The 21,016-nt window shown below is 41.7% G+C and overlaps 1 protein-coding gene across 24 annotated transcripts in view; it reads right to left on the reverse strand.

Moving 5' to 3' along the window:
• The window catches only part of Ppp2r2b (protein phosphatase 2 regulatory subunit Bbeta), a 291,625-nt gene that overhangs the window by 156,759 nt on the left and 113,850 nt on the right, over window positions 1-21,016 (reverse strand). For 6 of the 24 annotated variants that reach the window (XM_059245825.1, XM_059245826.1, XM_059245824.1 and 3 more), the window contains one exon: window positions 13,072-13,144. The exons of 15 other annotated variants lie outside the window; for them this stretch is intronic. In XM_059245825.1, coding sequence (XP_059101808.1) covers window positions 13,072-13,144 — 73 coding nt within the window. Of the gene's footprint in view, window positions 1-13,071; window positions 13,145-14,148; window positions 14,436-21,016 lie in introns of all 24 variants that reach the window. 3 more of the 24 variants (XM_059245840.1, XM_059245838.1, XM_059245839.1) reach the window with 2 other exon arrangements.

Raw genomic sequence — 21,016 nt, forward strand, 5'->3', positions numbered from 1 at the left:
ATGGAAGAGGAAGGGAGGAGACACTCAGAGATATCCTTCCATCTTTAGATCCCCAGCTCCCAATGCTGGAATTCCAGAAGCATGCCTGAGTCATGGTTTGGCTCTGATCAATGCCCAGGAAGACAGAATGAGCAGGAAGATATCTCTTTGATGGCTGTTTATCACTCAGCACCAATACAGAAATTTCAAAGGCCAAGATAAGTGGCTTGACAAGCTGAAGACAGGCGATAAGGTCTCAACTTCTGATCACCAAACACAATAAATCCCTTGTGAACAGGTGCTATTAATTTTTTTAAACCCTGTCTCGAGCTGCCAATCATTCTCAGGTCAATTGCACATGAGCCCATTGACCTAAGGAATACTCGTACTTAACTCAAATTTAGTTGAATATAAATTCTGAGAAGAGTGCATGTGGTTTCAATAGAGAGGATTACCCTGGAAATGATTTATACTAGAGCTAACCAACTCAAACATCAATTGAGCCCAGCAAGATAATGAGTTGTCTACCAAATGGTCCTTTCATCCATAGGAAGGAATTGTGGGTTAAGACATGGTTAGGTAAAAACATTCCCAGATTCTCTTGCTGTAGCAGGCATGCCAGATGTTCACCAAACTACCCTTTTCATTGTTCTTGAGTGCACAGCTAGTCCATATTTCTTGGTACCCTTTGTATTTAAGAGAGGCCTCATGACAGTGTTAGCCAATAGAATGTGGGGGGAGATGATGTACCCCATATCCTGTCCCTCCATAAGCCTTCAGACTATATTCCTCATTTTCACTGCCAAGAAAAGAGAAAGGAATCTAACACCCTCTAAGAGATCAGAATGTGTGCCTTGTGGGCCTGAAGTCCCACCTCATGGAAGGCATCCAACACATGTACATAGAGCCATTCATAAGATGTGTCACAGCAGAAAGTTGGAAACAACTTAAATTACATCCAAAGGAAAATGGTTAAATAAATTCTAGAATATCCATACCAGAAAAAGAAATATAACTTTTAAAGAAAGGATTGTTATCTTGTCAGGGATAGGGAAGATGGATCAGTTGGCAAAGTGCTTGATATCCCAGCATGAGGACCCAAGATGGACACCCCGCACCACAGAACCCATGTAAACAAAACTAGGCATGATGCCCACACTTGTGATCCCTGTGCTGGGGGCAGAGATAGGAGGATTTCTAGCACTCACGGGCTGGTCAGCCAACCTGGTGAGCTCAAGGTCAATGAGAGACCCTATCTCAAAAAGCAAGGTGGGTAGCTCCTGAGAAGGACACCAAGAGTTGCCTTCTGGCCTCCATACATGCATACACTTGCATGTGCGCGCGCGCGCACACACACACACACACACACACACACACACACATACCTGCACATGCGAATACACATATTAACATACATACACAAAAGATAATAGGCTATATGTACACTGTTGTGGACAGTGCTCCAAAACCCAATGTTGGAAAATAATGTAAAAATATTATTGTTACAGGCAATGGTGATTAAGTAATGAATGATGCAGGAAAAATAAAAGTCTTGGCCTAGCAAAGTGTGGTGGCACATGCCTGTAATTTTACCACCTGCTGGGCCCAGACCAATCCTGAGTTTGAGGCCAGTGTAGGCTACATAGTGAGACAAACACTCAAAACATAGAAAGCCAAAACCCCAAATAAAGCAAACAACAAAACTGTTGTCTTTACAGAATTTATATGTTGTAGAATGTATATTTTAAAATCTTAAATCATATGTTAACAATATGCATATATTTATTTTGAAATACAGAGGGAGTTTTCAGATCAATGCCCATTGATTTGTTCTTGATGAAGACCTCTAGAAAGGTAGGTGAGATCAAAGTTCTGGACGGTGATTTTTTTGGATATAATCTTTGTGCTTCCTGAGCTCTTTATGGGCATGTATTTGTGCACTTGAAGTCTTTTTATTGGTCTCCCACTAAGGGAATGACAAAACTACTCTCTGGAAGTCTGCTCATGGAGCCTCAAAGGCTACTGTAAGAGTAGAAGTGCCCTACTTCCTCAGCTAGCCGGGTTCTTCATTTCTTCACTCACGCCTGTGACACTTCTGACTGAAGTGTTCCGTGATAACAAGAATTTAAGAACAACCAGCCTTGCTCATATTTAGAAAATTAGAATACACAAAAGAATAAGGATGAGACTCCTACTTGGGCATTCTGCTAGACTAATCCCAGATCATTTAAGGGGTTTGTATTGTCTGGCTCTTTTGTTACTTAGGCGCTTCTGCCTACAAAAGGCAAGATTTCAGTTTTTCAGATGTCAAATGTCACTCAGCAAATATCACAAATGAGTTCTGATGGGGAAAAGCCTTTCCAAATAGAAGAGTTTTGTTTTATTTTACGATAGTGTTGTAACCTAGAAGACCCCTGTAACAGCAAAGATAAAGTTAATCCAGTGAAGCCATAGGAAACCTGCAGAATAGAAGCACATTACTCCCTTCAGATGGAATTTTAAATCAGCGTAAGGGATTAGACAGTATTATCTAGCCGATGGAACTCAATTCCGAAAAACACGATGGACTCTGGGAAACGGCCATCATACGCCATTTGTGTTCCAGGAACTCTGCTTGGCCCTTCTATGATTAATATATCTGATATAATTCTGGAGAGCTGGTGTCTTTTCTCCTTTAGCATTTCATTTTGCTGTTTTGAAAGGTCTGAACAAAGCAGAGGCAGGCTTTATGTTCCTTCAGACTGTGGCTTATTATGTATGATCTGGTTTGAAATGAAGCAGCGGAAATGGGCTCAGTGCTACCGCTGCCTGGTGTGTTAGAGGAAACAATACATCTTCTCTTGTATTAGCACATTCACTAAAACAACTCATTACAGCATCACTACAGAAATACGCAATATTAGAACATGGGCTGTACAACGTGCATAGCCCACAGGTAATTGAATCCCTGTTTTTTTCACCATACCCATTAGCTTGCCTGCAGAGGCTCCAGGGCTAGGGTACTTTCTTCTATGTTTTGTGTAAATGATCAGCTGTTTTATTTAATTTTTAAAATTTATTGTTATTGTTTGTGTGTGTGTACATGTGTGTGTATGTGTGCATGCTTGTGTATGACGTGTGTATATGACTGTGGATGCATATGTCAGAGGACAACCTTCAGGAGTTGGTTTTCTCCTTCCATGGTGGTATAAACTCAGGTTGGCAGGCTTGCTCAGTAAGTACCTTTACCGGTCGAACCATCTCACCAACTGACAATTTTAGCTCAAATTGTCTTCCCACCAATCTAGCTTTTCCTGAACCATTTTAACCTTAGGGGCAATTTTAATTGATTTGCTAAATGTCAATTATCCAGACAATCTGTTTTTCTCAACACTGACAGCCTGTATAAAATGGGCTTTTTTCTTCCTCCAGAAACCCTACCCTTCCGTATTCCCTTTGCTTTGGTTACAAAACATAGTAATGTCTGAAATACCTTTGCACTTATATGCACAATATGAGAGAAGTTCACAGACTTGGCGAGTTCTGTGGACTTTACAAAGCACTGGACTAACTCTAAGCAAAATGAAATTTCATTGATTTCCTGCATACTCTGCAACTTGATGAGTAGCTTAATTGCTTTACATTTCAGCTCCTGTAAGCTGAGGAGGTGGTCACACTCACTCCACGAGGCTGCTATGAGTTCAGAGAGCTGATTTAAGTAAGCTGCTTCAAACACAGCGCTCGCTACCACATGGCGACTATCATTGCTGTCATTATATCACAATCAGCAACAGGTTTTGCTCTTAACATCAGCAGAAGAACAGCCTAATCACATCTGAGAACCATGACCAAATGTCAAGAAGGTTCCTAGATCCTGATAGTGGTGACAGTCAAGAAAGAGCTTCCTATTAGTGGACAATATACACAACGAGTCTGTTAATACCTTTCCTGATTTTGCAGAAATAAGAAAATGGGGAATAAGGTGTGGTGTGTATGCCTGTAATCCCAGCTATTGGAAGGTTGAGGGAGGAAGATCATAAGTCCATGGCTAACCTTAACTACATGGTAAGAACCTCTCAGAAAACAAAAAGTTACCATACAAACCCTGAAAACCCAACAGTTATAAGATCACCATGGAAACAGAATGCCAACAGATCCAGTGATGTAGGTGAAACAGAAAAATTTCTCAGAAGGGAAGAAATCTAACTAGATTCTCAATAAAATAAGTAAAGAAATTAAACTTTTCAAAGAAAAACCCGGGGCCACACGTCTTCATTGATGGAGTCCTAAATCATTAATTACTACCATCAACCCTTTTGAAACTCTTTCAAACGATTAAGGAAAATGGCCATACTTCCTTACGAAACCAGGATTTTTCTAAAGCCAGATAAAGACACAGCAAGAAAACTACACACCCGTGTTCTCTGTGAATCAAAATAAAAGATTCCACAACAAAACCAAAGTTTGCACCATATTGTAGTAGCTCCACATTCTGGCAAGTGGGGATTTATTCTGGTATTGCAAAGGAGGTTGAATATGTGAAAATCCATCAGTATAATTTATCACATTAATAGAATGCACAGGAAAAACACATCGTCATCTCCTTTGACGAGAAGAAGCAGAAAAAGCCTTTGGTAAAAAGCTAACACCATTTTAGAAAAATAAAATAAAATAGGAACAGAAAGGACCTCTACATGATAAAGGCTGAGTATGAGAATTTAGCATCACACTTCATAGTGAAAGACACAGCCTTTCAGCTATGGTGAAGAACAAGACAAAGATGCTTGCTTTCACCCTTATATTTCAGTGCAATAGTACAAATTCTGGCTAGTGAAATGGCAAGAGAAATAATAATCATTTGAAATGGAAGAGAAGAAGTAAAACCAGGCCTGTCTGTAGATGATATGATCTTACACCTAAAATCTCTAAAGACTATGCTTTATAAGCCTTCTAAAATTAATGGACAAAGTCAGCAAGTTCAGGATAGAGCGCTCTCTCTCTCTCTCTCTCTCTCTCTCTCTCTCTCTCTCTCTCTCTCTCACACACACACACACACACACACACACACACACACACACACACAAGCCCCTCAGTCCTTGTTCTGTAAACTACCAATGAGCAGTCTATAAATTAAGAAAGAGAAATCATTGATAGTAGGGCAAATTAGATAAAATTCTTATAAATAAATTTAGCCAAGGAGGGGTGAGACCTGTGCTCCAAAAACTAAAAGATAGGGAGTCTGCTTTCAAAATTGTCTTCAGAAATGTAAGACCAAAGGCTGGAGAGGTGGATTAGCCATAGAGTGCGCACTGCCCTAGCACAGGACCTAAGCTTGGTTCCCAGCGCCCGCACTGGATAGTTCTGAACTACCTCCAACTCCAGCTCTTAGAGATTCAATGCAGTCTCTTAGCCTTTGTAGGCACCTGCAACCCCATGCAATACTCCCACACAGATAAACAGATAGGCACACACACAATTAAAAAACACCAGAAATTTAAAAAATAAGTACTTCCCAAATGTGTTATATTTACTTGAAGTGATATATTTAACAATCCTTATAAAGATCCCAGTAGCGATATTTTTTTGTGTGTGAAAATATGAAAAGTGATCCTAAAATTCATAGGGAATTTGAAGGGAGTAAAAACCATGAGCAAAACAATTTTGAAAAAGAACAAAGTCAAAGTCTGGTGCAGTAGGGGACTCCTATAATGCTAGCGGAGGCAGGAGCAGTCTCATGAGTCTGTGTTTAAAAGTGAGACTCTACCTTGAAAAAAAAGGGAAAGGTTGGAGGATGCGTATGTCTTGAATTGAAAACTCACTACAAAGCTATGCCAACCACAATGGTGTTGTATGACTGTAACAGAAGTTATACTGACCTGTGGATGATACTGAGAGCATAGAAAGAAATACACACGTTGTCAGTGGTTTTCTGTTACAGCGCCAGGACAACTCAGTGAGAAAGGCATTTCAAACAAAAGATGTCAAGAAGGCTAGATGTCTACATCCAAAAGAATGAAGTTAGACCCTCACTTTTCACAATACACAGGGAATTAACTCACAAAGGGTTTGAATCTATAATAAATTTTTGTAAGGAATTATGGGGGAAATGTGTATGACCTTGACAGTGGGAAGGCAGAAGTACAACACAGGAGAAATATGTAAAGCCGCACTTAACCAAAGCATGCAGAAAGAACACCGTTAGGAGTAAAATCCAATCCCATGGAATAGGATAACATATTTGAGAATCATATAATTGGTAGTAGGGTAAATCTAGAATGTAAAGAGATGCTCAATGATGGTAAAACAACCTGGGGATCATGGAGTATGTAGTTTAGAAATCAAGCATTTGCCTAGCATAAATGCCCGAGTTTGAGCCCTAATACCACAAAAGTGATTAAAATGACAAGTTTTATGATATATATGTATATATATGTGATATATATTTACACATGTATATATTTATATGATTAAAAAGTCTAAAGTATCATTATTGACTTTTATAATACCACTGCACTATTATAGGTATAAAAGCCATCTAGAGTTTTTGTTTGTGTATGATTTTTGTTTGAGAGACAAAGTCATGCAGTTCAGGTGGCCTTCAAGTTAACATGTAGCCCAGGCTGGCCTTGAATGCCCAATCCCCTTGCCTCTACCTGGGATCACAGGAATGTGCCATTGTGCTTTGTTTTTACATTCAGTTTTCTACACACAACTGTAAATCTTAGAAAGTGGCATTTTTTTTGGCAATGGAATTTAGATATATTTTTGTTTAGCTAGAATATATTTTGTCTAAATATATGAATATATATGCATTAAAAAGTTAATGTAGAGGGTGGGAAGATGGTCCTGTGGATAAAAGCGCTTACCTTTCAAGCCCAGCAGCCAGACTGTAATTTTGTTCACTTGTTTGTTTTACCATGAAAACACATAAGCCCAAATTTCCTGAGTATTTCCAAATTGCTCTTCAGGATGAATACAGCACTTATTTCCCAACTATACAGTATGAAGATTGTTGTTCATATATGTTCCCCATGAATCCTTGAAATGATCCAGTATTCAGCCATTTTCCAAGTGCTTTGTGGCTCTGAAGAGGCAGCTGATGGTAGCTTCCTTATGTAGTGTTTTCTAATTGCTGAGAGCATCTTCTTTAGGAGGAGGAGGAGGTTTACAGTGTAGTCAGGAGCATTACTCCTAAGTTCAGGCAAAAATCTGTCTTCATTTTCTCAAAAAAAAAATGTAGTCCTTCTATAACCTAGCAACTATTTTCTGCTTAAACTATTTGAATATGTTCTCTTGTCATCCACTATGTAGCCCTGGCTGGCCTGGACTTTACTCTTCTGATGTCCAGAGTTTCAATCCCCCGAACTCATATGAAAAATTGGACACAGTGGTGTGAGTGTCTATAATTTCAGCACCCCTAAAAGGAAGTGGGAGGAGGAGACAGAAGACTCTCCAGTTCTTAGAACAGCTAGCCTGGATTACTGTGTCAAGAGTCCTTGGCTCAAGGTTAGAAGGCAACGACCAGTGCCCAAGGGTGGTCCTCTTACCTCACATACATGCTGTGGCTTATCCACTTCTACAAGCAACACACATGCATGCACGCACACACACACACACACACACACACACACACACACACACTGGAATGTGGGTATGAACTCACATTAAAATATTCATGAAATTTTGAATGATCACACAGCTGGAAAGTCCTGGGAGAGTTTTTTTGTTCTTGCTTTCGTTTTTACAAATGTTGAGATTTTGGACAAGATCAGGATCCATCTTTCAGTTCATTAGGAGTCTGAGTTTCCATGGCAACAGCACAGGAAGTTTTCCCCAAATTAAACAACCTCCCTCCTTCCTCAGGTGAGGGTAAGCCTTCTGTTTCCAGTGTTCCAATAATTTTGCACTACTGCTCTGGTGATGTCTCTGCTGAAAATATTGCTTGCTATCAACATCTGACTTGGAATTTCCCTAGAGCTTACCGTGGCCCATGAAACACATTATCTTAATTCCTAAAAATCCAGAAAATGTGACAGAGTCTTCTAAGAAATTACAAATCAGAAAATGTTCTCCTGACCATAACTGTCTCTTCCAGAGTTTCCAAAGACAGCACATGAGCGTAACACGGTTGACAAAATGATAGAGATGTGACCGACTTCCACACATGCTGCCAGCCTCATGTATGTAGTGTGTTCCAAAGCAATTTGAGTAAAACCTGTCACAGCCATTGTCCGTGTGGTCAGCTCCTGATTATCTTCCTTCCTGTGTTTGGTTCGCTCTTGGTCACAGTGATGACCTGTGGTGTCACCCCTTTCTGGCAGTTGCTCATAATCTCTTAAAATTTTTCCCTTCTAGGCTGTCAATGTTGTGAGCTTTGTCAGTAATAAAGAGGGTTGTGAACAGAGGCGACACACTGACTCAAGCTCACCAGGCAGGGACAGATAGATCGGAATACATAGCTGGGCCATGGAAGGCATGTTTAAGTAAAGGTTCTGAAAATTCAGAGTCTAATCAGATACATATGTGTCTCTTATAGTCTCTACCTGCTGCCATGCCTGACATGAAGACGTGTTATTCCCACTAGTGGAATGGGCCCACCCTCTATGAGAAAACAGAGCCAGAGTCCAAACTGTTCTGTGGGTCTTCAGAACAGCTACCAGCTGATGAGAATACATTGAGTGTAGGGGTCCAGCCTGGGGGCAGAGCGAACACATCTGTCTGACATCAGCAACACTGATGAAAACCCCACTTGATTTGTGAACCCAGCCAATTCGTCTGGAAAATCTCTCAGAGGAAATAGTTGGAAATGACATTTCAGCTCTGCTTTTCCCGGTCAAGCCTGAACCCTGAACCAGAGATTCAGAAGCGGCACTTCATCTAGACGCTGTCAACGCTGACATTCCAGGCTCTTCAGTTCTGAGAATGATGCCAGCTATTTGGGGGTTAGCGCAGACACTGAGGCTCTGGACTCTAGTAACAGACTCACGCTCACATCTGGATTCCAAGAAATGGATTGCTGGGTTGGTGGTTGATTCTGACATTTGCTATCGTGAGATCTGAACCCTGAGCCTGCCATACAGTAAGGCATGCGGTTGGCATTTATAGAGACCCTGACATTCCACGCTGCGGTTCATGATTGGTGTCAGACAAAAGAATGTATTAAATGACTGCCAGCCTGGTGATAAGGCTGTCTATTATTGAGGTGTAGTTTCCCCAGGTCTAAAAACTCATAGTGTTGCCACTGAAGCATGCCGGGGAGAAGATAAAATTTAATTAATAATTTCCATAGAGGCCAACAGTCTATTACCACTATGTTCCTGGATGTTTTTTGCAATGACCTTATGGCTCATAAACATTATAGATACACACTTGGTCATAGTCTCATCTCCAAGTTTAATTTATGGTTCAGATTGTGCTGCATAATTAGATAGACAGGAATGAAGATTTCTTGATGCTGGAAGCATTACAGGCTCTGCATACAGTAGGTGTGTGCCTCCCTCCCTTCTGTTCAGTCCGATGCCTGGATTAGAGAGTGCAATTTCCTAGATGAATAGCTTGCAGCATGGACATAAAGCTGGGCATAAAGGCAAGGCACATCTCACTGGGAGATGACAAATTTGTTTCTCCATTACCGCCAAAGAATCTGTACACTGAATTGGGCAGCTTTTTTGGGTTGCTGTAATATTAAATGGAATGGTTCAATCTGATTGTTTTTTATCAGTGCAAAATTGTAAGGAATGATGAAATATTGGGTAGATAGTTCTCCACTGGAGTTAAATACATGCTTCTTCATTATCCAAGAACAATTATTTTGGATCTATTATATATACTTGCTATATCCATAGGAGAAACAAATAGTCTTACTTATTTTTGGGATCAGTGCTTCAAAATGGGAAGAGTAAAAATGTAATGATTACCAGGGCAAAGGACATAGTTCAGTTGGTAAAGTTCTTGCCTTGAAAGTATGAGGACCCAAGTTTCATCCCCAGAGCCCACACAAGAGTGCCAGGCATGGTGGAACATTTATAATCCCAGCACTGAGAGGGGGAGATAGGAGGGTCTCTGGGATTCACTGGCTAGTGAGCCTAACCTAACTGGTGAGTCCAAGCCAGGGAGATACCCTGTGGCAAAAGAGGTGGACACTTGAGATTATCTTCTATCCTCCATAAGCATGCTCAGGGTTAGCCTTTGGACCACTGAAAACTTAGTTTACATGAACACAACCATCACAGCATTTGAAAAGCTCTGAAAGTCAAGACTAGTAAGCATTCTTTCTGGCAGTTAGTTTTACCTAAATACTTGCATAAGGTTTTTCCTTTTTTCCCCCCAAATCTGAACATAAGTGATCTGAGCTGAGGGCCAAGACAGAAATTTTAAAGAAAAAAATCCATATTGCTTGATCCCATTACTATGGAAAGTGCATTTCCTCCTCAAACTACTGCTGTACTTTGGAGACTTGGAGTCATCCTGACTTGACAAAAAGGAGAAATGAGGATGATTACTTTGGGATTCAACTAAATGGGGAAGGAAGATGTTGTGAATGTGTTGAATTTTGGGTCAGTTTGATTCTTCTCCATCCATTGTGTGTGAGAACTAGAAGGTTCCTGCTGATGCTGAGGTTCTTAATAGGATAGCTTCAAACCTAAATAAGGATACTATTCTGAACCCTCTTCATGTATCCTGGACTAATCAAAGGAGCATGGGATCCAAACGTGTCCCCCGAAGTGGCTATCCTGTGACTCACTCACCATTTGTCACATTATAGAATGCAAAGAGATGGCTTACAGGAGCTGATACTTCATCTGGCTCATCCAACTGACTCATCACTCTTCAAATAATTGGGAGATTATGCTCATCCTCTCTAGACTTTACCTTATTTCAGACACTATATCATAGCAGAGGAAAAGGAGAATTCCAAAACCAAAGACCTCAAGAGTTTTTTTTTTCCTGTATGTTTTAGAGTTGACCCATGGATTTTGCATACTTCTTCATGTATGATGACTACCTCCCTCAGCCACTTCACTACCAAATTCTTAAAATTTAGTTAAAGGATGTTTGTTTGTGTGTATGTGTGTGTGTGTGTGTGTGTGTGTGTGTGTGTGTGTGTGTGCGCGCGTGCGTGTAGGTGAGTGATAGAAAAACAAAAACCAAGAGAGACAGAGGGTCTGTGTGAATCAAAATGTGTCTATAATAAGATCATGGGCTAATTTATCAAGTGTGGAAAAGATTCCTCAAAATTGCTATAAAATATCCTAAGTCAAATTGTTCTTTCAGGAACTCCCCCCCCCCCAAATACCTACAAAATACATAGGTAAAGTATGGGTTGTTCCTTTAATACTATCAAATCAGGGCTGGAGAGATGATTTACTGGTTAAGCACTTGCTGTATAAGTGCAGGGACCCGAGTCTGAATCCTCAGTGTGTATAAAGCTGGGTGAAGTAGCACATGTCTACAGTTCTAATGCTCCTGTGGAGAGATAGCAGGAAGATGCAGAAGAATCCTTAGGTCATCTACCATTGTGCACCCTTCAGAGAACAACAAAAGAGAGAGAGAATGGAAGGGAACTACTAACAGTCAAGTGGTCCTCTGAGCTCCACGTGTGCACTGTGGCACGATGGTGTCTATATTCATACACATCACACACTCACAGACACGGTGAATAGCAAAACAACCAAAATCTAAGAATAACTGTTGCATAAAATAAAATGCATTTAAATGACAGGTTACTACAAGCTACTGAAAAAGTAATGTGGCAGAGGAATATTCAGGGACACATCCACCACATCCATGATCTTGTTCCTGAAGCACACTTGGTCAGAATCTCATCTCTCCAGGTTTGAGTCACAGCTCAAGGGGCACAGTATAGACTGAAATGAATTCTTTAGGATGTGACATGGGAAACATTACAGGTTATGCATAAGGTATAGTGTAATATAAACCCTGCTTTGAATTGAAACTCTGTAGGTATAGGATAACAAGGCACATTTCTATAAAACTATTCATAGAACCTGTGTTGGACACTTTAAGTATCTCTTATTTTAGACTAACCACTTTCCCTTTAGCTGATTAAATAATATAAATATTTCACGCTTTCTATTTAACTGTTTTGCATTTTCTCCAGTTTTCCAAAGGGCATACAATTTGCCTAATCAGTTAAACACCTTGTTTTAAAAAAATTTTTTTTAATAGTAATGAATGTCAGAAGCTGTAAATGGTGTTTAAAAAGACAGCCAACAAGACACTTCCACAAAGCACCCAAAAGGGCCTTCTTGGAGATAAGTGCTTCTCTTTGTAAGTATCAACAGATACGGAATTACAAACATGTCTGCAAAAGTCCCCTTCGGAGGTGTGATTTCCATGAACAGGAAACAAAGACTTCCAGCACCCAGGGCTTTAACCAGTCATATCACTCCCATCCAAGGGATTTCAGTACTGTCTGATCAGGGCACAGGAGGAACCAGAATATGCTTCTTCAGGAAACAGTAGTAACTGACAAGGTGTGAGGGTGAGCTTTAAACTGTCAAGTGGATAAAACCTAGAATTACCTGGAAAGAGAGTCTCAATGGGGAACTCTCTACATTGGGTTGGCCCATGGCATGTCAGTAGGGGATTGTTTTAAGTTAATTCATGCGGGAAGACCCAGCCCACTGTGGGAAGCACCATTCCCTAGGCAGTGGTCTTGAATTATATGGGTAGAGAAAGCAAGCTGAGTACTAAGCATACATGCATCATTTTTTCTCTGTGTTCTTGACTGTGGATATAATGTGAGCAACATTTAAAGTCCCTAATGCTGTCCCTGCCATGATAGACTGTAACCTAGACTTGTAACCCTTTCTTCCCATTTTGTCAGGGCATTTTATCACAGTAGCAGATATGAAAGTACAACAGAATGTGAGCAGATCATCTGGGAGGACAAGGGTATAAGTACGTTCATGCAATTTTTCTGGGTGTGCTTGTTTGTGCATTTTTAGTACTTAATGAGCTGAAAATATAGACCACCCAAATTTATTTATAATGATTACTATCTCAAAACCTCAAGTGCTGAGAATACCCCACTTAGAATTTGTTCCCTTTCTTTAATTATAAATAAGAAAATGGGATTTTTCAGCCTACCCGCCATTGCATCAAACTTCCAGTTTCCTCTACACAACAGAATGATGTACAAAGGTTTTCTCTGTAAACAATTCTAAAAACAAAAAGAAAGGTCATCTGCGTCAATACCCAGGATTGAAAGTCTGAATAGTGAGCAGCTTCAGCGATCTAAAAAACCTGGATCATATGCATTTGTAAAATAAATGTAACCATTACTAAGTCAAGGGTGTTTCAGATCACACTGAAAGATTGCTGCGAATGAAGCTTCTTCATGACCTAATTTAATTAAGGAGGGACAATGCCAACATCATAGCACTGGTGTAAAAATGGATTTATAGAAAGGCTCCTTGGGAGCAGTGGGCATTTCCCTTGCCATAGTCTGAAACACCCTTTTCACATTTCGAGTAAAAATGATCACTTCTTGTTAGTGGCCAATGAGAACTAACATCATCTAGAACTGATACTCTAAATACATGGACCCAAGCTCATCATGGTTTGCTCTTACTATTTTTACTATTGGAAATACTACTTAAATGACAGCCTGTATGAGCACAATTTTTCGTCTCTATCTCAGTACACAAAAGCATCCCTCAGGCTCAGTGGCAGAGCACTTGCCTAGCATCCAAGAAGCCCTGGACTCCACTCTGAGCATCACCTCCCAGCCCCCATATAATGCTGCTCATTCTTTTCTAGCTGGATAAATATCTTCACAAGGGAAGGTTTCTTTCTGTTAACTTTAAGAATGTTAGTTTCCTGGTAGGCTCAGGATAAGACAAACAAAATGCTATGATGCTTTTGATTGGACACACACATATGGCAGAAACAAATTTAGAAACAAAAGGGGATTGGACATCAAAGTGTAGGATCAATTATTACAGATGCAGAAGCACACAGAAAATGAATTGTCTAGAGCATGTGGAAATTACCATAATGCTCTTGTCTCAAGGGTCATTTCTGAGCCTGAAGACAGCTCTAGAGTCAAGACTCCTTTGCTTTTCTGGGGGCACATATGATAGCAATGTTGCTTGAAATGTAGAGTGTGGTTCATCTAGGTTTGCAAGCTCAAAACCAGCCAGGAGACTGTTTTAAAGTTGGTACCTTCCTATTGTCCCATGTTCTGATTAGGAAGACACTACCATTTCCAGGAACACTTGGCTTGGGATTCTGTGTCCACCTGTGCGAACCACCATCCAAGGCCAGGAACTCTTCTGAGACTGAGCTACTCACAGGCAATAGAAGACACTTACAGTACCCTCTGGGTCCTGTGCGTTCCTAGTTCATAACTGCTGCTTCCTATTAACTGCTTTCTCCTCTCACCCAAGGCAATGCTTCTTGGTCATTGGAGAGCATGTGATTCTCTCAGCCTCTCCCCACAGCCCTCCAAACTAAGAGAGAAAAAGAAGGAAGACACATTTGAGTGCGACACAACCTAACAGGTTCTCTATTAGAGACCAATCAGGGAAAGAGACAAAGTTTGAAAAAAATAAAAGACAGGACCTCAGGTTTTCTTTTGAACCTCAGGAAGCTTTTCTCCCCATGCTTACAATTTGCTCAATGCTTTTTGCAATGCCACCCATCTATACAATGCTTCTCAGGGTTTATCTTGCTCATCCGTGGCAACACTAAAAAGTTGTTCCTATGGTAACTCTCCATTTTGCTGATGGACAAATGGGAGCATGGGGAGGTCAAGGTTTTACTCCGGGCAAACTTGGTATTTGAGCAGACATAACATTTTAATTGGAGGTCTGTTGAAAAATCAAACAAATATACCTAACCAGTACTTATAGCAACTCATGTTTCCCTTCTTGAACCTGTGTGCAGAGTTTCAAACTCAGGTGTTAGGTAGGTAGTTTCCATAGGTGGAATAGGCTCTGATTAGAATAAGGCAGTTTGGAATTCCCCTAATGATCTATATGGGAAGATCCCCATGGCCCCATTCCAGCCAGTTGTAGCCATGAAGAACCTGCCTATCACTGAGGACACACAGCCATATCTTCAGAAGAAGAGGGACTCACGGACATTTGTTAACACTTCAAGCTTTTTACTTGCAGTTTACACCTGAAATGCTAATACTTTTGAAAAGTACGGAAAGCACTATGAATTCCAGCCCTGACTGAGTTTAAAATCTTATCAACTCAATTCTATGTTAGCTGGGTGGAACTGGACTCCTTGTGTATGTTCCCAGCCCCTCTTTTTCTTAAGTCAAATCTTGAGAGAAATGATAGGGGACATGCTTCAATGACACACCACATCTTTGGACTATTAAGTCAACCAATCAGAACCTATGAGCTGGCTCATCAAGTAAACATGCTTGCTGCCAAGCCTGATGTCCTGAGTTGGATCCCTGGGATCCGCATAGTAGGAGAACCAACTCCTGTAAGTGTCCTCTGACCTCCACACATATGCCATGGCATAAGCCTCCACTAAATACATTTTTTAAGCAATCAAAATTAACCAGAGGCCAAATCTATACATCCCAATAAACTTCTGTACAGTTAGAGCAGTCATTTGAAATGGAAGCTGTGGAGCTTCACACTGGCTTTCACACTTTTCACTATCAAATACATTTTTATGCACTTATTTACCACCACAATGAAAAAATATGAGAAAACCAGAACTATAAAAGCAATTATCTTTATAGCCTCTTTCCTGACTCATATCCAAACCTGGCTAACTTTTGTGTGTCATTTTTTTTTTGCATTAAAAAAATATAATTGCTGTTGATTGTTTTTACTTTTTACTCTTTGGCTTTTTACTCTTGGAGGCCAGCCACCCAGCTCCCAAATAAATCACACAGGAAATTTTTTCTTACTTATAAATGCCCGGCCTTAGCTTGGCTTGTTTCTTGTCAGCTTTTTTGTTTGTATGTTTGTTTGTTTTTGTTTGAGATAGGGTTTATCTGTATAGCTTTGGGGACTTTCCTGGAACTTGCTCTGTAGTCCAGGCTGGCCTTGAACTCACAGAGATCCATCTGCCTCTGCCTCCTGAGTGCTGGGATTAAAGGCATGCACCACCACTGCCCAGCTTGCCAGCTTTTCTTAACTTAAATTATCTCATCTACCTTTTGCCTCTGGGCTTTTGCCTTTCTCTATTTCCATGTATCTTTCCTTTCCTCTTACTCCATGGCTGGCTGTGTTGCTGGGTGACTGGTTCCTTCTTTTCTCGATCCTTGATCTCCCTCTACCCAGATTTTCCCTCCTATTTATTCTCTCTGCCTGCAAGTTCTACCTATCCTTTCTCCTGCCTAGCTATTGCCCATTCAGTTCTTTATTAGACCAATTAGATGTTTTAGACAGGCAAAGTAACAGAGCTTCACAGAGTTAAACAAATGCAACATAAAAGAATGCAACATATCTTTGCATCATTAAACAAATGTAACAATCCTAAAATATTCTACAACAAATAACAAAGTTCATAAAATTAAAAAAAAAGAATAGTCAATCAATCAATCACACACACAGTGAGGTAAGAAGCCAAATGCTGAGCTCTGTCCCATCGGGGCTCTACAAGGCCATCCTGAAATGAACCAGACAAGGTAGTAAGTACCATGTGTTCCCAGCTAGTGATAAAAACCAGCTCTCCTTCCTTCCCTAGGCTATTGTGCTAGCATCTCTAATGTTGCTGCTTAGGTGCACACTGACTTCTATTGGTCTGGCTATAGCTTGTGTCCTGGGGAAGAAAGCAATTCCTCTGAGACTCTTAAGTACAGCCCACTTCAAGCTTTTTGTCTAAGTGTTAGAGATGATGGTGAATTCCACACCCAGCCAGCACATTCTTTTTCTCCTTATCACACACCCTGGTCAAAACAACAAGCAAACAACAAAATCCAGCGGTAATTACTCTCTAAATAGGGAGGCTGAAGTTGTAAAGAACAACCCACGGTACAGTTTGGGGTCATCTGGGAGAGCACTCTCAGCATTATGGTAGAGGGTGTGTTCAGACACAGCCTTTGGTTTTGCAGTCAGACACAGCTACACGCCTCTCTTGTTTGAGGCTGGCTCTCACCAATCCCTGCACTTGACCACTGCTTTTGTTTCTTCTGAAGACTTTAGGATGGGAAGAACAGTATTGCTCATGGTTGGTCCCAAGCATCCGGCACACACATGAATAAATGGATGTGGTGAAAGGAAGGCTCAGATCAGTTGGGACCTAGATAACATCCATGTGGTGATTTATTCACTCAAATGTGCTGGAATAAACTCATGTCCCTACGGAGTATGCTTGAGGAACAGAAGGGAGCTGTTGTTAGGTCGGGGGCTTCTGTGTAGCTGTGCGGGGTGGAAGCTGGGGGTACCTGCTGAGTCTTGTCCAGCCAGAGGAAGGAGGAGGAGGATTTGGGGTGAAGTGTGTGAAAATGAGGGAAAGAACAGCTGGAACTCCAGGAGCAAATGGATGAGGAGAGAAGACTCCAATGGGGTGTGGGAGGTAAGCTCTGACCAGTGTCCAGAGAACTTGCAGTAAAATACTACTGTCAAATCTGTTGCTGTCATGGGATATGGCCAGCATTCAAGATATAACCCTGGGGCATTTTCAACACAGAAAAGCAATTGTAAATGCAGGGTCTTTCTTAGAGTAGATAGTTCAGGGTGAAATGGCCAGAGAAATACAACCTTGAACTATAATATGAAACTACTTGAAAAAGTGCACAGGACATCACTGGCTGTGTAGATATTTATTGAGCACTTACTTACTCAGTGCCAGGCATGTGTGGGGCCCTAGTGATACTGTGGCAAGCAGGGCAATCTAGCTCCCTTATGCTCAAGGAGAGAGAGAGCCTTTAACGAATAGGTTCCATCAGTGACAGGGATAGAGGGAGAGTAGCGTAAGATAATAGAAAGGAATGGGGTTCCACCTTAACTAGGTTGTCAGCATCAGCCTCTTTGAGGAGTGGCTGCTGAGCTGAGATCTGAAGGAGAAGCAGAAGCTAGCCTTCCTGGGAGAGGGCAGACCTATATGCAAACGATCCACCTGTGGGCCAGCTGTAGGTAAGTGATGGTGAGGAGGGCGGGGCCTGGGTCAGAGAAGCAGGGGTTGGATGAGGCAACCAGAGAAGCATCTGAAAGGGTAATGGGTAAGCCGGGAAGTTGGCTGGGACGCAAAGGTAAAATGTAATCACAACACAAGGGCCTTGACACGCACCATCTCTGGGGGGAAGGCTCTTAAACACTGGCCCTCCAGGGGGCAGGAAATAATGTAGTCTGGCTAATTGCCCATAGGGAAGGCTCTGTACATTAATGTAAAACTAGGGATTATCTAGCCCCAGATGTGAATGAAAAGGGCACAGTGGGTCACTGGTTTTTCCAAGACTCTTCTCACTTGAGGTGGAAGCAAAAATGCCAATTACCCTCATTTCAGCTAAAAAGAAATGGGAGGGGGAAAACACTGGAGAATTGTGATTCTGACTGGCTTGAAAATCATAACCACCTCCCCAAAATTAAGAGACGGGGGGGGGGGGATCCCCTTTGCTCTTGGGACCTCAAGTGATTAGAAAGAGTTGTTATTTGGCTGATTTTCACACTTCATTAGCATATGCATGATTTAATGAGGAAACATGCTGGTGTGGGGGCTGGCACAGTGAGGGCATCTCTCCCTAGCCACATTCTAGAAACTGGGGCAGGAGCATCGGGAGTACTTAATTACGCCAATGAGGCAACTGAGATCATTGCAGAGAGGGATGAGCACATGACAGAGCACAGGATGAGCAGAAAGACACCGATGTCTCCCTCCACTCAGGAGCACTCCTGTGCTCACAGCCCAGGATAACAGTGCCTGAGGACTCCCCCCAAAGGCAGAGCATCAGGGTGAGCCTCAGGCTCCCTGGTTTTCTCATGCCTACTTGATGCCCGCAATTTCATTTCATAAAGTATTAAGAATGTCCACATTCTTCCTTACAACGAGGAGAGGAAGAAGGGAGGAGTGGGGTGACATTTCGTGGAAACAGAATGAAAGGGACTCAAAGCAGACCCCAGCCTTCAAATATTAATTCCAGTTTTTCTGATTAGATCCAAGAGAAAAGCATCGAGGACGAGTATCACACACAATGGTCTGAAGTTGTTCATCTTTAGCTTACTGTTTATTCCAGTAAAAACAACAACAAAACCCAAAACCCTGCCAAGGAAGATGAAATACAGGACAAGGCACAGTTAGGGTACTTGTGACGGAAGGATGGACCAGGCACAACCACCAGCCTGGTGGACCTGTAATTGGCTCATGTCCTTTGGAAGCACAGATAGAGAACCCCAAAAGTGATGAGTGTGACAGTCAGATCTTTCTGAAAAGAAATGGCAATGAGAGCTGAAGATAACAAAAAAAAAAAAAAAAAAAAAAAGAAAGAAAAGGAAGAGAAAGTCGCACCTGTGTTCAAGATTCTACAAAGCTGATATAGAGTGACTAGAACCACATGGTTTGGAGAGTTGGAATGGTGCAAATCTAGACCTGAAGTTATCTGGGACTATCGTTAGTCCCTTTCATATCCATTTATCGTATATGATCTAACATCCCCTTGGACGACCACGACAAACTTTTGGAAAGCTAAGACGGTCATTGGACACATCTCGCAGTCCCCTGACTCTGCCATAACTTGCCTCGCTGCTGTCCCTACCAATGCTTTGATTTATGAGTTCTGTTCCGTGACTGTAGACGTGCACATAAGCACTTCCATGACAGAATACATCATTCAGGGCAGCCTGAATCAGTTCCTGGACCACTGTCACTCATATTTGGCACAGAATAAACTATTTCTTCTTCCCTTAGGTGTGAGAGCTGTGTTCTACGTGAACCCAAGGAAATGTAAAGTCACCACCTCACCAAATATCATGGAAGCTAAAAAGTGTGTCTATCTTGGCCCAGCAGTCCACTCTGAGACTCACCAATCCTGTTCTACTTCCTGGGTCTCCTCAGTCTTAATTCTCCATTATTTTCTTAAGAAAGTCATTTTTCCTTTCTCTTAGTCCCATCTGGTCGGGTGTGTGTGTGTGTGTGTGTGTGTGTGTGTGTGTGTGTGTGTGTGTGTTACAGACCTGAGCTAATCTGCACGGCCTATGCCCACTGGAAGTGATTATTTCAGGCATTAAAAAAAAATCCACCTTGGAGGAATACAAGTTGGGTCTGGGCTTCTGCTGTCCTAGGAAGACCAGCCCCACATATGCCTTTTGCCCTTCCACGCCCCTTCCTTGAAGCTCTCCAAACATGTCAAACACGTTCATACCTCTGTGCTTCTGCAGACGGTATTCCATTTCTTGGCTGGATGAAGGAATCCATCAGCTCTTCCATCTGTTATTTTGGCTTGAATCCCCAAACCTTATGCTACCACATTTAACTCAATAAACATGCACTCACTGCTATTACCCCAGAACGCTGCCTGTCTTCCCCCTTTCTGCCAACAGTCTCCACACCCCCACCTACCTCGTTCTCACACTCAAGGGAAGTTTGGGAAGAGCGACTCTTCCTCTGTCGGAGAGAATTCTATCTTGGTGAACAGCATTGACTCCATCTTACTGGGAAGCAAGGGATGGATGAGGGATGGAGTGGGAAGGAGCGGGATGTAAACGGCACTGCTGTTAGGAGACATTTCCTGATGGTTGAAGGCAAAGACGGGAAGTACCACACTGCGGCGGTCAGCTTCATGCCATAAGCTAAAAGCCTAGACTGGCTGCCAGGTATCCACAGAGAGCAGAGCAGAGAGAAGGCTGACCCAGGGCCACAGACCCAAAGACTGGATCCAGCCTTACCTGAGCTATTATAGCCCTTTTGAATTTCTAAGTTGTATAGGACATTTGTTTAAAAACAGGTCTCACTCTGTAGCCTAGGCTGATACGAAACGCAATCTAAATCCCAGGTTATCCTCAGACCAAAGGAAGCTTTCCCAAGTGCTAAGTTTACAGCTATGGACCACCACACTGGGCCCCCAAGTTTTAATAACAATCACTACGCAGCAATGCACTTGCATGCTTAAAAAGACCACAAA

Source organism: Peromyscus eremicus, chromosome 19 (assembly GCF_949786415.1).
Source record: "Peromyscus eremicus chromosome 19, PerEre_H2_v1, whole genome shotgun sequence".
Taxonomy (NCBI): Eukaryota; Metazoa; Chordata; class Mammalia; order Rodentia; family Cricetidae; genus Peromyscus; species Peromyscus eremicus.